The sequence below is a fragment of the Myotis daubentonii genome, chromosome 15 (genome assembly GCF_963259705.1).
Source record: "Myotis daubentonii chromosome 15, mMyoDau2.1, whole genome shotgun sequence".
In the NCBI taxonomy this organism is placed as follows: Eukaryota; Metazoa; Chordata; class Mammalia; order Chiroptera; family Vespertilionidae; genus Myotis; species Myotis daubentonii.
The window spans coordinates 53,211,779-53,231,613 of record NC_081854.1 but is presented as its reverse complement, the minus strand read 5'-3'; the positions used below and the strand labels follow the sequence as shown (position 1 = coordinate 53,231,613).

Below are 19,835 nucleotides of genomic sequence, written 5' to 3'. Positions count from 1 at the left end.
TTTCAATTTCTGCACCTTTGACGCAGAAGATTCTTTACTACTTCAGGGATTACAGAAAATAACACAGTATATTAAGGCTGTCTTTTGCACTTACAGTTAAAAATGCAAAACAAAGGTATTATAAGGCATAATCTCATTAAAATTTGGACTCCATAAAGCTCACCTATCAGAAATAGAAGGCATAATCCTAAAGATCAACTGGAAGAATCTAGTAAAGTTCATTTGCCACAGAGGAAAGGCTCCTCTCCCTCAACTACTTAGGAATGAATACTACTAAGATGTGAAAATGGACTAAACCGGTCCTGAAATCAACCTTAAGGCAAAATTTTAACTCTTAGAAAAGGAGTTGCTGCCCTGGCCAGTTTTGCTCAGTGGATAGAGCATCAGCCTGCGGACTCAAAGGTCCCAGGTTCGATTCCGGTCAAGGTTCGATGCCCGGATTGCAGGCTCGGTCCCCAGTAGGGAGCCTGCAGGAGGCAACCGATCAATGATTCCCTCTCATCGTTGATGTTTCCATCTCTTCTTTTCCCTTCCTCTCTGAAATCAATAAAAATATATTTTAAAAAAGAAGAAGAAGAGTTGCTAGGTATTGGTCCCACTCCAGCTTTCTCTTCCTGGTAAGCACGCAGCTAGGTAACATTTCCTGGCCTGGCAGTCAGGCGTGGCCACACTGGCTGTGGAGTACGAGTGGAAAGGAGTAGGCCATTTCCAGACCAGCCTTGAAAAGCTTTTCCTCTCCTGCTGGCTTGGACAGAAATAACTGCAAGGCCTTAGGACAGCCCTGGTCCCGTAGAGTTTCAAGTGAGAGGGAAGCCCCAAGGCCATAAGGTCCTCACTGCCTGCAGTAGAAGTGGTCACTCCAATCATTCCTGAGGCAGGTGTCTCTAGGGCAGCGGTTGCCAGCCGATGGTCTGTGAGGTCCAAAAGGTTGGCGACCGCTACTCTAGAGAACTCAGGCTGAGAAAGGCTGCCCTAGATGTCCCTGAGCAGCTATAGAGAAATCTGACATACTGAGAAGTAAATGGGTCCTTGGGAATTCTGAGGTCTATTTTAGCAGTTAACATTACTCCAACCAATAGGTCACATAAACTTTTAATACAAATCTGTTTACAACCACCTTTCAGTGATTAAAATGAAGGCACACAAGTGTCCGTATTTTTTCCTCTGCACGTAATAGAAATGGTTTATGCAATTCTGCTGTGGTGATTTTAAAATCAGTCAACACAAATTTTAATGTGTAAAGGTAGATAATCTATTTTAAAATTACAAGTTCAATTACAAGAAAATAGACGTATCTATACATCAGCTTTACATATATGCAGAAATAATTGGACTTCGGAGCCCTAATGTTTCAAAAGTATTCACCTCCTTCCATACAAACCTACTATTATTTGGCAACAGAACTACTGGATCTTAAAAACAGAAAGTGAATACACTTTTCAGATGCAATGCTTTGTCTTTCATTTGTACAATTCACCAAGGTTGTTTTCATTCTCAGCACCCTCAGTTCACCAGGATGCGATCCAAAGCAAACCAACCTAGGTTTTTAGGCAAGAACACTTTCTAGGAACTTCACTACCTATTCTCTCTCCTATGAAGAAGTTGTCCCCACCCGCATGATTCTGAACAGAGTGTTGATGTTGTTGCTTCGAATCGCATCCCGACAAGCAGTGATCACCTGGTTCTTTGGTTTTCCAACTATATGAAAAGAAATAGCAAATCAGTACGATCTGAAAGATTATTAAAAGTGAAATTATAAATCAGAGGCCAGCTTTAAAACAGTGTGAAATTAGGGTAGAAGAGAGTTAATGGTAGTGCAAATTCAACTAAATTATCTTATCACTCCCTTAAAAAGATAACCTATATGAGGAAGTTTATCACAAACCAAATCTAGAGACCATTTCAAACCTAGAAATCAAGTCCGTTTTATAGAAAAGGATCAAAGCTCATATCCACCTACTAAAGATTATCTCTAAAAGGAAGTCAAAAGCACTTACCCCAAACAGCAGATTTTAGGTAAAAATCTCTGGTTATTTCTGCTTCCTTTGGGTTTCTTTATTATTCTTTTTCTAACTTTTAAATTGAACACTTAACTCATTAATTTTCAGTCTCCCTTTGTTTGTTTTAATAAGGGTACTTAAGGCTTTCCTCTTGGGTATATGCCACTAGGTTTTTCTTTCAAGGATGCTGCAAGGTCTAAGAAAAGGAGCTACAAGCTTGCTTTCCTCTGAAATCTGGATACTAACCAAGCTGAACAGGCTGACTGAAACTCAAGCGACTGGTGCCAACCTGAGTGTTAAAAGTCTCTATAGATACAGGCCCCAATAGGAATTCTCGAAGCTACCACCATCTTCAGTGATTCTCACCCCCAAATTATTAATGACAGCGCTATACAGAGACTTACCACGCAGACGGCCTGCTCTTTGAATTGCTTGATTTACTGCTTTGAGGTTTCCCAGCAGCTCTGTGTGATTGTTACAGCGAATCTTATATCCATTTAGCAAGTCTTTATTAAGATCATAGAGCTCCATATAGCGATTCTTCATTGTTTTCCTGTGTAAATCAATAGAAATTGAACATCATTGTACCTCGATATGGCAGGCTTAAATGAAAAAACCGTGCAAACTTCTCAGACACAAAGAATAGAAGACACCAAATTCTTAGCTGTTTGTCATTAAAGCAGGGTAATTCTAAATTTTGCTTTGGAAACATTGAGAAGTTTCTATCAAAGTACTCTATTTCTTACAAATAAATGGAAGGCAAGTGGTCTTCCTCTCTTATCAGTCCACAGTTTGTTTGAATTTAGGAGCCAAGAATGATCAAGTGCCCACTGTGCTGGGAAAAGTGAGCAAGGTGATCACCTGTCTTCCAGGCTTCAAATTAGCATAATTAGACAAAATCTGCTAGACCTGCCCCTATTCATTTTCACCTTTTTATTGTAAAATGTAATGCACATTTGAAAATATTCACAGAACAAATGTTTATTATCCAAGTCAAAAAGGCATTGCCAGCACCCCAGAAGCTTCCTGATGTGCTCTCCTGAGGAGAAAATACTATCTTATATGAGAATCTCTCCCCTGCATTTCTTTATATTTTTATCATCTATGTACGCTTCCCAAATGATACAGTTTAGTTTAATCTGTTTCCAAACGACATATAAATGGAAGCATTTTACACATATTCTTTTGAGTCTTACTTCTGCCTATCTCCATTATGCTTATAAGGTCTGTTCACGTTGGTACATGTTATTGAGATACATGCATTCTCATTGTGAGCAGTGTTCCGTTTGTGTGGACATACCATAATTTATCCACAGTAGTGTTGATGCTAGTTTGGATTGTCTCCTCTTTGGAGTTCTCATGAACAAGCCTTTATGAGCATTCTTATAAAAACATCCTGCTTTACACAGGCATTCGTTTCTCTAGGTTGTAAACCAGGAGAGTTGCTGGGTCATAGGACATGCGGATTTTCAACTCTACTGATAATGCCAAGTTATTTTACAAAGTCTTTGTACCAAACACACTCCTCCTAGTAGCATCTGAGAGCTGCCATTCCATATTGCTGCCATGTTTCATCTTGCACCTGTCCTAGTCCCAGTGAATACTCACATGTCCCTCATCAGACGAGCATCCTCAGCTCGGACCAGCAAACTTCGGATCAGGTTGGAATTGTCAGCCATGTCAGCACTGAGCTTCTGATGCACTGAGTGATATTCATCCACCTGGAGACCGTGAACACTCAGGAATGAAAAAGACCTCCCAGACTGCTTAAAAACCGGACGGCCTGAGAAGACACTGTCTACCATAGCAAGGCCCTCTCCTTCCCCTGCTGACTTGGCCCATCTTAACCCCGTTGTGTCAGCTCCTCCTCAGTGAAGTGATTAGTCTGTGCTGCCTCCAACACTCACAGTGACATTCCTGTTAGTGCCTAAGCATGGGAGCCCTAGCAACGCTCATATTAACATTCTAGAGATTGGGGGTAGGAACTTGGTTATAATTTGGGACCAATCAAAATTGTTAGTTTTCCTTTTTCTTTTGAATTTGTGTTGTTGGAAATCCCTAAACCAAAGAGCAAAGTAGATAAAAGTAAGATGAAGGGTTAGCAAAGGAAACTGCTGATATATATTTTAAAAAGTATTCCCCTAAATCAAAGAAAGAAAGCAGGGTGGTCAAGAGCTAACCACTCACTGTCATAAAATAAATCCTTTAACTAGTGAACTCTCCAATACTAGTTCAATTTTGATTTTGAGAATTTGCAGAATGCTTTAAAATGTAATTATCATATAACACATGTACAGTCGTAGTGCCATTACTCTCCTACGAGAAACATTTCAGACATTAAACTGCCACGTTCTCATAAATGCATCCACTGGTAGCCCTCACCTTAACTAGCACTTTTCGTAACTCCTCAAAGTAGGCAGGGAAATCTGCTTCCACCTGAAGGTCTTCAATAGCAAAAAATGATGCAATTGACTGGATGATGTCACCAGCCAGATCAATGTCATCAGTCTTCACAGTGATCTATCCAGAGGAAAAGAGACAAGTTCAGCATCCTCAGATATTAAAGACAAACTAAGTTGAAACCTGAATTTCCCCATTCTCAACACATTTATTGAGTATAAATTTATATGTGGTGATGAATAAGATAGGGGTTAACCCTAACAGACTTAAGTTATGTCCAAAACATTAAACTTTACCTCTCCACTCAGCTTTACTTTTATATACAGCTGGCTACCGTTCCGTAAGGATGTGAAACACACTTGAAATGGAGCATTCTGAATGTCGGTGTCTTCTGGGAGCAGAAAGTTCTGGTTGAGCCATACAAAAACCTTAAAAATGAATAGGATGAAGTGAACTTCAAGTTTAGTCATTTTCAAGTACAGTCATTGTTAAGAGTTATCCTCCTTTCTCGTTTCATTGTTTGGTAAATGAACACACCACCCCCACCAGGAAAACACTAACCACACTCCCTTTCCCCACCTTCTGCATGTTCATAATTATGTCTGGCCCCACAGCATGCATGATTTAATAGTATCTTCAAATTAGACATAAACTTATATGCAATGCGGAAACAATTCAGGTATGGTGCTAATTCTGTTTACACAATAGCTCTTCTGTGGCTATGTTCTGGACAATGTAACCTGCTTAAAATTACTCCAGTCCATTCTTAAAAAATAAAATAAAATAATGAAATATGCATGCACACAGAGCATAGACACTGTGACACATCCACACAATAAAATTTAATATTAATAAGTTAATATTAATATTAATAAGTTAATATTTACAGTGGTTTATAACGCAAGTTCCACATAAGAACCACCGTGAGGCTTTTGGAAGGGCCCACCTATGGGGTGTCTGGTTCCATGGGCTGGGCACGGGCCTGAGAATCTACGTGATTAAAAAGCCTCACTAAGAATTCTGAGGTCCAGCCATGATTAAAGTCCATTGGTATCAGGTCTCTCAAATTTACATGGAGCTTTCACACCAATTATGTAATCTTCAGGGACCCCTGGGAGGTAAGATATCCTCACAGATAAGTAAACTGAGGCTCAGACTGGTGCAGGGCATTTCCCAAAAATCACTAAGAAATTAATCAGGTAAGGTAGCATTTGAGCCCAAAAATATTCCCAGCCCCAAGTCCCACTCCCCTTCCATTTGGATGCAGGGTCCTCTTTAAATACTAGGTCAGGACAACCACACTGGGACCATAACCATAGAGAGAAATTAAAAACTGGTGAGCATTCACCTGTAACTGAGGATTGTTCAGGTAAATACGGTCTGTATTTTTTCAGAATGAGGGGAGGGGGTACTTTAACAACATTTTTGTTAGGTTATCAACCAACTCCAAGCCATATAACTCATGTCATATTTACTGCTATCAAATAACTCATTCATGTGATTCCTCTCTCCTAATAAATAACATCCAGAGGATTCTAAAATGCAAAAGTATTGAAAGAAAACAGCCAGATGCTCACTCTCTGGGCCCGTTCAGCAATGGTAAAGTTGACGTAACCGAGCGGCTGGCTGGCGGAGTCCAGGCCGGTGGAGTCCAGGCCGGTCAGCGCATACATGGAGAATCTCGGGAGCTGTCTGGTCAGTTCAAATACGTGAAACTGGGTGCTGTGGCCGACCAATGGGACACAAGAGAACAGTTTCAAAGCGCAAGGCCCAGAAAATACAGTCACTAAGTCTTCATGTTGATATTTAAGGGTTTCACAGATGGCAAAAAAAATCACCCAAAACTTGAGGCTAAGTAATATGTTAATGGGGTTTGAGATTTGGAGATAACATAAGTCTACATATACATATAAACCAAGGGCTTAAAAGAACCAAAAAAAAAATGTGAAAAGGCTTTTTGTCTTCCACAAATCCAGTGGATTTCCTCCACAAGCTGAGGTATATAAAACTCTAATATAAAGCTGCATCCCAACCCTTACAATCTTAGTGGTCGAAACTAGAAGTTGACAAATCATCAGTTAACCATATCTTGTGATTATAAAATCATGAGACTAAAACCAGAAAATAACCATCTGAAACTTAAATACCCCCCTTTTTTGGAAGGTTTCAAATTAGGGAAATAAGGTCCTGGGAACCATTAAAGGCTCCTGTGGCCCCACAGGACCCCTGGTGCCATGGAAAAACCCGCACATCTCGCCCTCTCAGTGTCGTCTGCAAATAAATGGACTTGCAGAGGGTCACCTGCTTCTGTAACCCACGAAGACCTTCAAGTGCAGATCCACAGGGACATCTTTGGGCGGTGTGATAGGGATGCAGATGGAGCTGGAGAGGCTGTGGATGCTGGGGTGCACCACGTGGCTCTCACCTAGAAAAATGCCCTCTGCGAAAATCATTACCGCTCGGATGATGGTGTCTGCAGGGAAGAGGGGAAATGGAAGGCAGTTGAAGAACCACTCGGAGATGGCACAGGTGCCTAAAAATGCCAGCTCTAAATCATCTCTTACCGTTCGAAGTGGAAATGCACAATTCTGTGTGAGCGGCCCTAGTCTCGCTCCCCAGGTTGACTGAGAGGGCGGTGTGGAGCTTGGTGTTGGCTGGGATTGTGCCCCACTGCCCATCGGCCTCATTCAGTGGGCTGCTCCACTCGGCCTGCAAAACATCCCACCGCTTCCAACTCAGTCAGCACAGTGAACCAGCGTCGCTGATAATGCTGTGGTTATTTTATATCCATCTGGCTTTTCAGAATTCAGAAGACTCCTCATTAGCGCCCCCTTGCTCTACCCAGCCTTTTCCCAAGCAAAAATACCTTCGTCCCTTTCTGTGTTTCAGGTCCACTGTACCCCATCATGCCTTTCACATTTTTTACACTGATCTCTTAAAGTGACAAAATTCATTTAGCATAGCAAATTCAAAAATAGTTATGTGTGCCCTCGCCGGTTTGGCTCAATGCAAAGAGCGTCAGCCTGTGGACTGAAGGGTCCCAGGTTGTCACTTTTTGTTATTTGTTTTTTAAAAAGATACCCCATACATACTGTTCTTTTTTTCCCACTTAATACCACATATCCTTCCATATCAGCCCAAGTACATATACTTCGTTCTTTTGAGCAGCTTCATATTCCCCAGCGTATACTCCCTGCTCCTGGTCACCATCTAAGCTGCTTCCCACCGCTCGCTGCTACCAATGGCGCTGCCGCAAATGTCTTGGACCACTAAAAAGATCGCTATTGCTCAGCTGCCTGCAAGTGGCGTTTCTAGATGAAAGGACACGTTCGCCTCCATTCTGACCCAGGCAAACAAGGCAGAAGCAGCTGTGCTCCTGCCAGTGGGAAGGAGGGAGCCCGCACGTGCCAGACACTGACATTCTCGTTCTGCTTTCACATGCCGATCCCCAACTTTTCAGATTCCATGTCCCCTCCACATTAGGCCCCACCTTGGCATTTTCCTCGTAGTTATGGAGTTCCAGCAACAGATTCTGTTTTTTCTGACTCAGCTCTCGGATAAGCTCCTGCTCTACGCTGGTGTCCATGAGGTTCCCTCTCATCTCAGCCGAGCCTGGCAGGTAGCCCCGGACTGAAGAGAAGGAACAAATGCTCACCACACTAAGGAACAGCCCACGTACAGCCAGGTCTGCTTGCAAGTCATCAGTTACCTGGTCCGATAACCACGCACCTAACTTCTCATGCCCCAACGTAGGTGAACTTGTTAGGACCAGAGGATAGCAAAGCAAACATTTTACAGTGCAATGTCTGGTATTCTGACCCAATCAAACTGAAAATCTGACTTCTCAAGGATTTTCCCATCCCAATTTACTTTCCCCATCCACTGAACAGCAGATTAACTGGACGTGGCCATCCATCCGGTAATCTCCCTCTACCACACCAGCGATGGCAGAAGAAAAGTTGTCTTTAAAGATGACCTCCCCAGTTCGGTCACTTCGAGCATCAACCTGAAAGTAAAATGAGAACTTGAAAAATCACTTATGTTCGTTTTTTAAAAAGACGAAAATGTCAAGGTCATTTAGCTGAGCAGCTTCCCAGAATACTCCATGGGGCCCTGTGGGTTCTGAGGAGGCACCTATGACCTCTGGGGCCCGAGGCCAGCTGCCTGGCTTCCAGCCCCGCTGTGCCCTTGCTATCCCTGGGATCGTGGGCAAGCTTCCTAGCCACCCTGGCTGGGCCTGTCTCCTCATCAGTGGGTCCATGACAAGAACATGACGACAATAACTGCACATACACGCCTTAGGTTGGAATGAGGCCTAAAGGAGCTAACACATGTAAAGCGCTTAGAACAGGGCGTGGCATATAGAGGTATACAAGAAAGGTTAGCTCTATATAAAAAAAAATTTCTTTATTACATATAAATGTTGAAATACAGCTATATCTAAAGTTTGAAAACGCCAAACTAGCCAACCTTCTACCACAGATATAACCTTTTGTAATACCCTGTTTAAGAGTCCCTCTTCCCCTTAAAAACTATTGGGATACCTAGCGAGTCTCCTATCTATCATCTTTGAGTCTTCTCTTCCTAGGAGAGGCAAATACATACCCAACTCACCAGGAACAAATGCATCTCAAAATCAACAATGAAGGTTTGTGTTCTAAGTGATGATTGTGTTCTAAGCAAACACATGTTATCAACAAATGACTATAGAAAATCTCAATGGCCCAGGCCACTCACTACTTTTATCTTTTCATAAACATCCTCTAGTCAAAACTGCAATAAGAAAATAAAGTAATTTGGGTCCTGGCCTACTACCAGCTCCTACCCTTGGTCTGGAGAACATCACATTCACGTATCCACGCTATTAGTATCATCATGGAAGCCTGAAAATTATGGGTGCTGAAGCCTTTCATCTTTGGATTTTCAAATTTCTTAATATGCAACTACACAGTCTTTCCTTATAATTGTTAACACCCAGACCAGCATAATAGCAAAGGAAGTTTACAAGGTCCTGGCCAAAAGTAAAGAAAAATCGAAGGAGAAAAGCCAAGAATTAGCTGATCCCCAGGCAATCATCACTGGCAGAGGAGAATGAGGGCAAACGGTGCCATGGAGATCTGGCAGCACGCAGACAGCCTCACAAAACAATCCTGACCGGCCAAAACACTACAAAATTCTGATCTGAAGTGAAAAAAGAAAGCAAAAAGATTTTATTTTGAAGTTATAGCTGGGGAAACATTATTTGCATTAATTTATTAGAAAAGAGCAAACAAATGGTTCTTTATTAGCTTATGAAAATTGCTTGTTTTGCTGACTATGCCTAGTCACCCTGACTGCATGGATTCTCAGTCCTTCCAGGAAGAGATTTAGAAAGAATCCGCTGAAGATTATCACCAACTAGAGCCATAAGCCAAAAGGACACTCGCTATAGTGTTGACAACTACAGCAGGAAGAAAAAATGTGGAAAGATTATGAAGTTAAATTTGAAAGCACAGCCAAGGAATGCGAGTTTGTACCCTCAGATTACTGTTCTGAATCCTACAGCCAGTATGTCTCAGACAGTGATTAGTTTGAATTACACCTGAACTCTGCTATTTAACTTACCTTCCCATTGGACCAACCAGTTATCAGTTCGCACACTCCATCAGAATTAAGGTCAAAAGCATGAATGCTCATGGCATAATTTTTGGACTGAAAAGGAATTTCAATAATTAGTACAGAAGTCTCTCGGTGCGTAGAAAATCTCTGCATAGCAGAGGCTGAATCATACTAACTTTAATTCTCCAGTATCGGGCTGTTTTGTCGTAAACTCCAACTGTGCCGTTGGCAAGGGCATAACCAAACCGACTGCCATACACTGGGCAGAGAGAGGTGATTATCTGCAAAAAATAGCGCATGAAAATACCTCAGCGTTTCATTAAGACTCAATTTCAGGTGAAGCATGGCTTTGTAGAACTGCCTGCCTTGCTACAAGTGTGTTAAAATTAGATTTAAATGCACTTCCAGTCCATTAGTGGGTAAGGTATTCCTCTTTTCAAATGCATCTATTTCACAGGCTGGATAATCAGAACTGAATAAACTCCCAAAGTTTGCTGTTTTAGATCAAGCTTATGTGGCAAGTTTCAGCAAATTACAAAAAGAAATACAATAAGATTGAGGGACAAAGGAGGAAATAAGCTCAGTACACAAGATCTAGAGTATGTACAATTCACACTAACTCAAAAATGTTCTCATGACTATTCCAATATTATACCTTCACTTATAATATCCCACTGTCTAAATTTATTTTTGAGAGAGAGAGAGAAACATCTATTTGTTGTTTCACTTATTTATGCATTGATTGGTTGATTCTTGTTTGTTCCCTGACGGGGATCAAACCCACAATCTTGGTGTATCAGGATGACACTCTAACCAACTGAGCTATTGGGCCAGGGCCCAGAGTCTAAATTTTAAAAAAACTTACAAAATCCACCACTAAATGTCTTTTATGTGTATACTTTTTTTTCTGTGACATAATGTGTTTGCTAGAGATGAAAGACATTTTTTAGAAAGAAAAAACACACAATCCTTAGAAAAGTGACAACCCAAGCACATGCCTCTGTGTATGTATGTGAAAATACACAGAATGCATATATTAGGACTGGAGTTTAACATCTCAAACATAAATTTTTACATACTAAACAAAATTACCTTTTAAAGTTAAAATTAAAGCTTAATAACATCTATGATCTTGCAGATCTACTTTCTCATTCTGACCCTAATAAAAGATATTTAAGAAATAAATTGTAAAGCAGAGAATAGTTATGTAATTTCCTCTACACCTACAGCTTTTCTACAAAACCACCCACATCACTTAACTCTGAATACAAAGTGCTGTTAGGGTTTCAGAATTACTTAGCTCGAGGCATTCTTCTGGCAGTCCCTGGTACTGCTGAACTGCCAAATAAATTATGATTTTGCTGATCTGGGAAAAGACATTTGAGCTAGGGGCAAAATCAAACTGACAGGACAAGAAAATGGCCCTGAAGTGAACAATTTTACGAAGTCCACATTTTCATATATTTAAGCCCAGATTGCCTATGCCCCTTAGTCCTTCCTTAGTTCACTAGTTTTTCTTGTGTGAACGAGAGGGTCAATAGTCACCTCAAAGCCCTAGTTCTACTTCATGTTTTCCTGGCCTCTTCTAGGATTTAGGAAAAGAATGCACCCTCCTCACATCCAGGATTGACAACAGAAATCCAATGAAACGTGAATGATTCCCACCAAATGGGAAAAGATTTACTACAAATTTGCATGAAAGGGAAATGACAATGCAGGCACCGCACCGACAGGCCAGTGATTGTCAAGTCAGTTTTTTGCAGGGGAGGGGATCAGGCTGAGAGGTGGCGAACCCCTTTAAGAAGCTAATGAGCCTGCCTGGTGTGGTTCAGTGGTTGAGAAGCAAGAATAAGTGGTCAAGTGTGGTTTTAATGCCAGACTCCCACACACCACGTGACTACATTTTGCAGAATCAGGCCATTCTGACCTCTCAGACTCCCTTCTCTCTCTTTTTTTTTCTTTCTGTTGGTTTATAATGTTCACAAGCCATTGCTCCTTTAACTTCTATTTCCTTAATTCAGAATATCCTAATTATTCTGCTTCCATCTTGCTCATTGCTGGAAAACCAGCAGCTTATATCCTAAGCATGTCAAAACAACAAAGGACCAGGGCAATCTTAGGGACTGCTTTGAAAAATGAAGTTTAAATTCTTTAAGAAACATATCAGGTTCAATCACATGAAGTAATTATAGTCACAAAGAAAGTAGCCAAGTTCTCTAACATCTAATTCTTAAGTTTACCTACAGAAATGTGCCTAAGAAGTACTTAATTTGAATGAAGAGGAAAAAGTATAAAAATCTCACTTATGCACTTCATTCAAACCCATTTAACAGACACGAGGAGGAGGAAGAGGACAAGACACACAGGTTCAAGTCCTGACCAAGCCACGTAGTAGCCATGGCCTGTGTGTGTAATTTAACGAAGAACCTTATTATCATTGAAATGGGAACAATAGTATTTCCTTCCCAATAGGGCTGTTGTAGAGTTAAATGACTTCATTGATGTAAAGCACTTAGAACAGTGACTGGCATATATTAAGTGCATAATAAATAGTTGCCATGATGATGATGATGATGATGATGTGACTCATTAAAGCAAATGCCTTTCCACTCAATTTTCCTTTATTTAATCAGTCTTTTCAAAATATGTCTTATACAAGATTTTTAAATGCTTCTTTCTCTGTAATGTCCAGCTCTGTTTAACCCCCACAGTTTTTACCGTACGACAGTCTAGATTGTAAAATGGCCAGCACGCTCATCTTATGTTACATTGGACTGTGCTCATCTATGTTGCCCAAGGTCACACTTCTCACCTCTGTTTCTGTCATTTCTGCCACAATCTCATCTTCTTTAAAAACTCGAATATCAAAGTCCTCAGATCCAACAAGAAGCTTAAAATAAAAACATGCATATTTAGTTCAGCAAGTGAACACAGAAAAATTCCCATAAATAAAACAAAAAATTGCATAACATTTTGTATGTCGCTACTGCTACCCAAGACTTCTAGTTTCCCAGTGAGCCAATGCTCCAGAAAGTTCCCTACAATGTGAACGTCAACAAATTCAGTCAGTGAAGAAACAGTGGCTTGCCTGGCCAGTGTGGCTCAGTGGTTGAGCATCGACCTGTAAACCAGGGGGTCACAGCTTAATTCCCAGTCAGGGCACATGCCCGGGTTTCTGGACTCAATCTACAGTACAGGGCATGCAGGAGGCAGCCAATCAGTGATTCTCTCATCACTGATGTTTCTATCTCGTGCTCCCTCTCTGAAATCAATACAAATATGATTTTTTTAAAAAGAAGTAGTGGCTCTAGAGATTTCCTCCAGCCATGGGGGCTGCACATCACATCAGGGCGTGTTCTTCCGGTCGCACCTGAAAGTGCTCGCTGGCTCAGCGCCTGCCTGTCTCAGATGGAAGCCCCATTTCAAATGCCAGAGCCTGGCATCCATGGGCAAGAGAGGGGCAAGTCACTGCCCAACACAGCAGTTCGCTGGCTGCTCAAGAAGCTAATTTCTAGAGGAACCATGAGAATCAATTTCAAAAACTAAGAGCCAATCTCTAAAACTTCTAAATTCCTGAAAAAGTTGGCCAAACTTGAAAACTGTTTACTGATATGATTCGAAAGCATCAAAAGCAAGTTATAAGATTGTGACCATGACTGCGGTCCCATCAACTGTTCCACCCTCCCTCCCTGCCCTGTGTCTTTGAAACAGCATGGCCTTGATCTTTGCACTAGACAAACAAAGTGACGTATTGTTCAAAAGACAGGAGAAAGACAAATGAGGCCAGGGAGCTCATTGTTGAGGCACCAGAGCCCAAGAGCAACCATGAAAAGCTGACACTTCCCCCAACACCAAGGTCACTGCACGGGAAAATTTATTCAGCTGAACACAAAGAGAAGTATCTCCTCCCCCACATACCTCCTTTTTCCCATCACCATCAAAGTCACACAAGGCCAAGGAATGAACGTTATCTCCAGTGACCTGAAAACAAAACCCAGTGTCATGAGCATGCCCTCTTTTTCCACTCCATCTGACTATAATAGCCACAGGGAAGAGAAGATTACAAACCACCAACAGGTGTTATTCAAATTTTGCATATTTTTTAATGCACAGAATTATAAATACGGATGGTAAAAAACAAACAAAGCTAAATAAAGAACATTTAGAGTAAAAATGAGTCCTAAAGAGCGTGTTTTGTTCTGCATACCGTCCAAAAAAGGTCCTTTCCTTCATGATCGAAACCCTGCAGAGCACAATTTCCACCAATAATCGCAAGAGGAGAGGAAATGTCCCCCAGTGTCCCCAACACAATTGCATTGGCCCCATCTGCCACCTAAGAAGAAAAAAAAATAAAATCTCAGATAACAAGGATGCGCAGGCACACGGGAGGTAACATGTATCCTTATCTGTATTTGGATACTCAAATTCCTCCGTCATCAATGTGAGAAGCCACAGGGTCTCCCGAGAGGCAGGTGTATGTCACTGTGGCGTTCGCGTGCTGATGCAAGGCTGAGCGCAGATGCAGGGTACACTCAGGCCCTTGGTGTCACACACTAATCTGCTACAATAAGGTGCTACGAAGTCCAAGGCTCTGTAGGATACTTGACCGAACATTATTCTAGATGCTTCTGTGGAGGTATGTTTAGACGAGATTAACATTTGAATCAGTAGCCTCTGAGTAAAGCAGATTATACTCTATAATGTGGGAGGGCCTCGTCCAATTAGTTGAAGATCTTAAGAGAAAAAGACTGGTCCCTGAGGAAGGAAGAATTCAGAACACTGCCTTCAGACTTGTGTTTCAACATCAGCTCTTCCCTCGGTCTCCAGCCTGCTAGCCGACCCTGCAAATTTTGGACCTGACAGCCTCCACAACCACGTGAACCAATTCTTTAAAATATACCCCACCTCCACCCCTCTCTCTATATACACATCCTGTTAATTCTGTTTATCTGGAGAACCCTAATACAGTCCTAAACTCAATTCTAGTCTTGTGCAATAACACAGGAAGTGTATCTATGTGACCAAAGATGCTTAGAAGGTCAGGAAAAGCACTCACACACAGTTAAAGAAAAAAAATTGAATAGCTGGGCTTTATCAAAATTGAAAACGTTTACTCATCAAAGATACCTACCTGTTGGAATAAGCCACATACTGGGAGAAACTATCTGTTATATATAAATCTGACAAAGAACTTCTACAAACCAATAATACACACAAACTACTAATAAATAAATAGGCAAAGATTTAAACACTTCACAAAAGACATATAAACAGGCACAGGAAAGGGTGTTCTACATCACTGTTCACGAGGGAAATGCAAAATGAAAGCGGTTAGCAATCATGACCAAATAAATGTCAAGTGGATGAAGCAGATGCAAATGGCAAAATCATCGTGTTGCTGGACTACAGCACAACAGCCACGTAATAAACCAAAATCCATGTCTGATCTTGTTCAAGCATAACAGAATGAACATGGCTGAAACCAGTTTGGCTCAGTGGATAGAGCGTCGGCCTGCGGACTGAAAGGTCCCAGGTTCGATTCCGGTCAAGGGCATGTACCTGGGTTGTGGGCATATCCCCAGTAGGAGATGTGCAGGAGGCAGCTGATCGATGTTTCTCTCTCATCGATGTTTCTAACTATCTCTCTCCCTTCCTCTCTGTAAAAAATCAATAAAATATATTTTAAAAAAAAACAGAATGAACATGAATGGGTCAGGGGGATTTTATGGCGATCAAGAGGTATACTTGCCTCTCTGTAGAAAAAATCTGAATTATTGTAGACATCATAAGCCAAAAGATTTGTCTGTGTCCCCACTAAAAGAGCATCACAGCCAAGTGCAGGGTTCAATACTCCTGCAGTCAGGCAGCTGACAGCCTGGTTGATGTTGAGAAGAGAAACATCAGACTCCAGGGGGCTCTGGTAGACTCTGGGCGCGCTGAAATGCTGGCTCCGTGTATGAGGATTGTGAATAAAAACCTGCAACAAAACCAGTTCATTACATTCCCTTAAAATACGTAAAATTAACATACATTTTCTAAAAGACTAGGTTATTAACAGATATCAACATTAACAAAAAGTCACTTTAATCACCCATAAACTTACTTAACACCTACAACACAGTTCTGTGCATGGCTGGCTTTCAGTCACTATGAACTGTGGGAATCCATGGTTCCTGGCATTGTAAAGAACAAAGTCATGTACAAGATCTAGTTCAGTGGTTCTCCACCTTCTGGCCCTTTAAATACAGTTCCTCATGTTGTGACCCAACCATAAAATCATTTTCGTTGCTACTTCGTCACTGTCATGTTGCTACTGTTATGAATCGTCATGTAAATACCTGATATGCAGGATGGTCTTAGGCAACCCCTGTGACAGGGTCGTTCGACCGCCACAGGTTGAGAACCGCTGATCTAGTTGCTTACTAGGGCAGCTTACATGCTAGGCTCCGCAGGCTGTCAGAGCACTCTGACACACCAAAACGATCCCAGCAAATAAAATAATAAACACTTCCTTTAGTATCTTTCAACCAAGCACCGAATGAATTCACTTCCTAACCCTGAAAACAGTCTGGTAGTTAGTAAATGTTTTACAGACTTCAACTGAGTCATACAAATCTCAGATATAAAAATACATTTTGCCCCCTTAATTGTCCGGTTTCCCCTCTCAAATATAAGCTCTAAGGGGGAGAGACTCATCACATTCACCCTTGCACCTGGCAGAGCTAAGAACAGTACCCAGCACATAAGACCTCAATAAATTAGGGGCTGAGCTACTATCAATGGGCCCTTTCCAGCAGAAACAATATGAATTTCTGTCTGGCATTTGTCAGTGCTTAACAATAGCAATGAGCATTATTCTTTGCCAGAGCCTGTGCTAAGTGCTTTACTCCATTAAACAACTTAATGAAAATTATTTTTTAATTATGCATCCCAAGGCATATCCTAAGAATACACAACATAAGGGAAAGGGTTATTATATATATGTTTTAATCATTATGAAATCTGCGCTGGGTCAGAGAACAAGGACTCTAATCTCATTTCCATGACTTTCTAGTTGAGTGACCTCAAGTATCACTTCAAACCTTTCTGAACCACTAGTCAGTGACGTGGGAGGGATAAAAAATAACAGTTAACAATTAGTGACCATTTCTTACATGGCAAATGCTTCATATATATTAACTTATTTAATCCTCATAACAACCCGATGTTGTAGATACTATTATTAAGTAACTTTCCCCGGGTCATGAAATTGGTAGGTACCAGAGCCAGCGCTCTGGTGCTGCCCTTGGCATTGTTGCAAGAATGCCGAGATGATGAATGTCAATCCTCAACATCTACCACTTTTTTAAAAATTGGTGGCCGCTGAATGACCATGTCTTGTTCATCTCTGTGACTCCCACACCTTGCACAGCACCTGGCACATCTTTCCCCATAAGTTATTCACTAAGTACATAGGTATTCAGTGAATAACTTATGGGAAAAGATGTGAATGTACATGGATACATATCAAAATCAAAAGTGCAATCTGAATCATTTCATTGGGGGGTGGGGTCGTTGTCTATATTTTTTCATCAAGTTGTGTGGCTCGGGGCAGTCTGAGATAGTGGAAGGAGTTCAGAGGGAAAGGCAGAGAATCTGAGGTCTGTTACCACTGCTAACCCTGACCAGTCCCTTCCCCTTGCACAGTTCACTGCTCAGAAAAGCCTTTCATGCGAGACCCCATTGTTCATTATTCTGCGCTGGACAGAAAACTACAGGACTACCGACTGGTTGCCGGGCAACCCAAGGCTGGGGGCGGAGTCGGGGGATGAGGGGCGGGGTCGAGGGTAGCGGCCCGCGGAGATCGTGGGACTCCAGGGGCCCAGGCTCCATGCAGGTGGGAGCGGTTACCTTGCCCGCTTGGGTGGCAGCCGCCAGGCACGGGTGCGTCCCGTCGTAGCGCCCTATGGCCACCATGCGGGGGCTGATTTTGTGGCGCAGTTTCAGAGTGAACACGGGCAGCAGCATGGTGGCGGCGGCCCTGGGGAGGACGGCTGGTGGCCCGAGGCCGGCGCAGCGGAGCCGGCCTCACCCGCTGCGGTGCGGGGCGCAGGGACCAGACCAACTCGGCGGCTCCTGCTGCCTCGGGCCCAGCGCGAAACAGCACGGGTCCGAGGTGCCCCCACCCCGGGCTGCCAGCTACTCCGCAGTTGCGCAGACCCGCCCAGCTCCTGCGGCTGCGCAGGCCCCGCCCAGCTCCTGCGGCTGCGCAGTGGAGCCTCTCCCGAGGCAGAGCCTGAACTTAATGGAGTCACGTGTTTTGCTGCTGGAATTTATCCTCCTTATCTTCCATTACTAACCTGTCTACAGGGGCCAGCGCACCCGCGGGGCTTCTTCTAGCTGCTATGACAGTTTTGCAGTTCATTTTATACATTTTAGAATCAAAGGAGATAAACTTAAGGAAGGTTACATGAAATCCATCGTTGGTCAATTAAAGAGGCAGGAAAAAGGCAAAGTGAGGACATCTCTAGGACGGTATTAAATGCAAAATGCAGAAACACATACAGTGGGGCCTTGACTTACGAGTGTCCCGACTAACGAGTTTTTTGAGATACCAGCTGTCTCTCGGCTGATTTTTTGCATTGAGTTGATAGAGTAATTTGAGTTAATCTCGTAAGTCAAGGCCCCACTGTACCTCTTTACATAGCTGGGTGCTGGACAGTGAACATTTAACCTTCACAGTACTGTAGAGGTGCTCTGTGGGCAACAAGCTAACAATGAGGAGTTTCGTGGTCTCTGCCCTGGTGCTGCAGTTGTGACTCTGTGGGGTCCGGGAAAGAGAATTACTCTAACGTTTCAAAGGCACTTTATCCTAGATGCCTAAGAACAGTCCATAGGGCTCAAGGTTAAGACTGACTTTTGCTAAAGAAGCTATGAGCCTGGGATGTGGCTCCTCACTATGGCCTGCCCAGTGAGGACCTTACGATCAGACCATCCTGTGTGGTGACCTTCCATCACTGAGCTTGTCAGCCTGCCATGTGGCTGCCTGCTCTTGTTGGGTCTACTGTGTGGCTCCTTCTTCATTCACAGAACCAACAGAGGAGACGAGAAGCAGCCGCCATTGATGAAGAAGGATCCGGCGAGTATAGTGTCCTGGAGGCCGCGGGAAGACAGGGTTGACAGGAGGAGTATAACTAGGTCAGATGCTAGGTAGGTAGGTCTTAAAAAATGGCTTCTAGAATATTGTCGATACTTGCATTTTGTAAATTCAGCTGTACAAATGAGCATCTTTTTTTTCAAGCCTATTGGTGCGTCTTGACTAGTTGTAACCTCTTTCATAATAATGTCCAAAGACTAAATTTGAGGGCATTAGCGGAAGGTAAGACCTGAGCCGACAGCCGGATAGGCCTTGCCTCTGAGTACTCCCAGCCCCTTTCTGCCCCACTTCCTCTTCTGTCCCATGTCCAGACCCCACAGTCCTTAGCGGTTCTCTGGTCAGTCCTGTAATGGAAATTGCCCTGAGTCTGTCCTCCTGTCTGTGTGCTGGGTAAGCCCGCAGGCCTCAACAGCACAAAGACCTGGGTTCAAACTCCTCATCCATCAGTCACTCGCATCTATTCTCTACACACTCTTGACACACACTAACTCCTTCTATCCTCACAGCCACCCTGGGGGGAGATCCTGTCATCACACCCATTTTACAAGAGAGAAAACTGAGTCATGAGAGGTTATATAACATAAACCCAAGGCCACCCAAACTGGCTAGAGCTGCACTGGTAGGTGGCAGGGCCAGGATGGCAAACCCAGGTGGTCTCCTGAGCTGCTAACCTCTGCACATACTGTGTCCTGCAGTGAACT

The 19,835-nt window shown here is 42.7% G+C and overlaps 1 protein-coding gene across 2 annotated transcripts; it reads right to left on the bottom strand.

Annotated features, from left to right (window-relative positions):
• Positions 1-1,228: 1,228 nt before the first annotated feature.
• Positions 1,229-18,207, bottom strand: BBS2 (Bardet-Biedl syndrome 2). Of its 2 annotated transcripts, XM_059667991.1 has the most exons (17): positions 17,889-18,206; positions 15,748-15,975; positions 14,206-14,331; positions 13,917-13,979; positions 12,811-12,888; positions 10,175-10,279; positions 10,005-10,091; positions 8,271-8,406; positions 7,891-8,030; positions 6,965-7,109; positions 6,702-6,873; positions 5,978-6,122; positions 4,697-4,828; positions 4,383-4,520; positions 3,609-3,721; positions 2,405-2,553; positions 1,229-1,698 (listed from the first exon to the last, which is right to left on the bottom strand). In XM_059667991.1, the coding sequence occupies exons 1-17, from the start codon at positions 18,003-18,005 to the stop codon at positions 1,592-1,594; spliced, it is 2,181 nt and encodes a 726-aa protein (XP_059523974.1). In that variant the 5' UTR covers positions 18,006-18,206; the 3' UTR covers positions 1,229-1,591. The 2 variants fall into 2 exon arrangements, with proteins under 2 accessions (XP_059523974.1, XP_059523975.1); XM_059667992.1 differs by lacking the exon at positions 13,917-13,979 and having other exon boundaries at positions 17,889-18,207.
• Between the last annotated feature and the right edge of the window lie 1,628 nt (positions 18,208-19,835).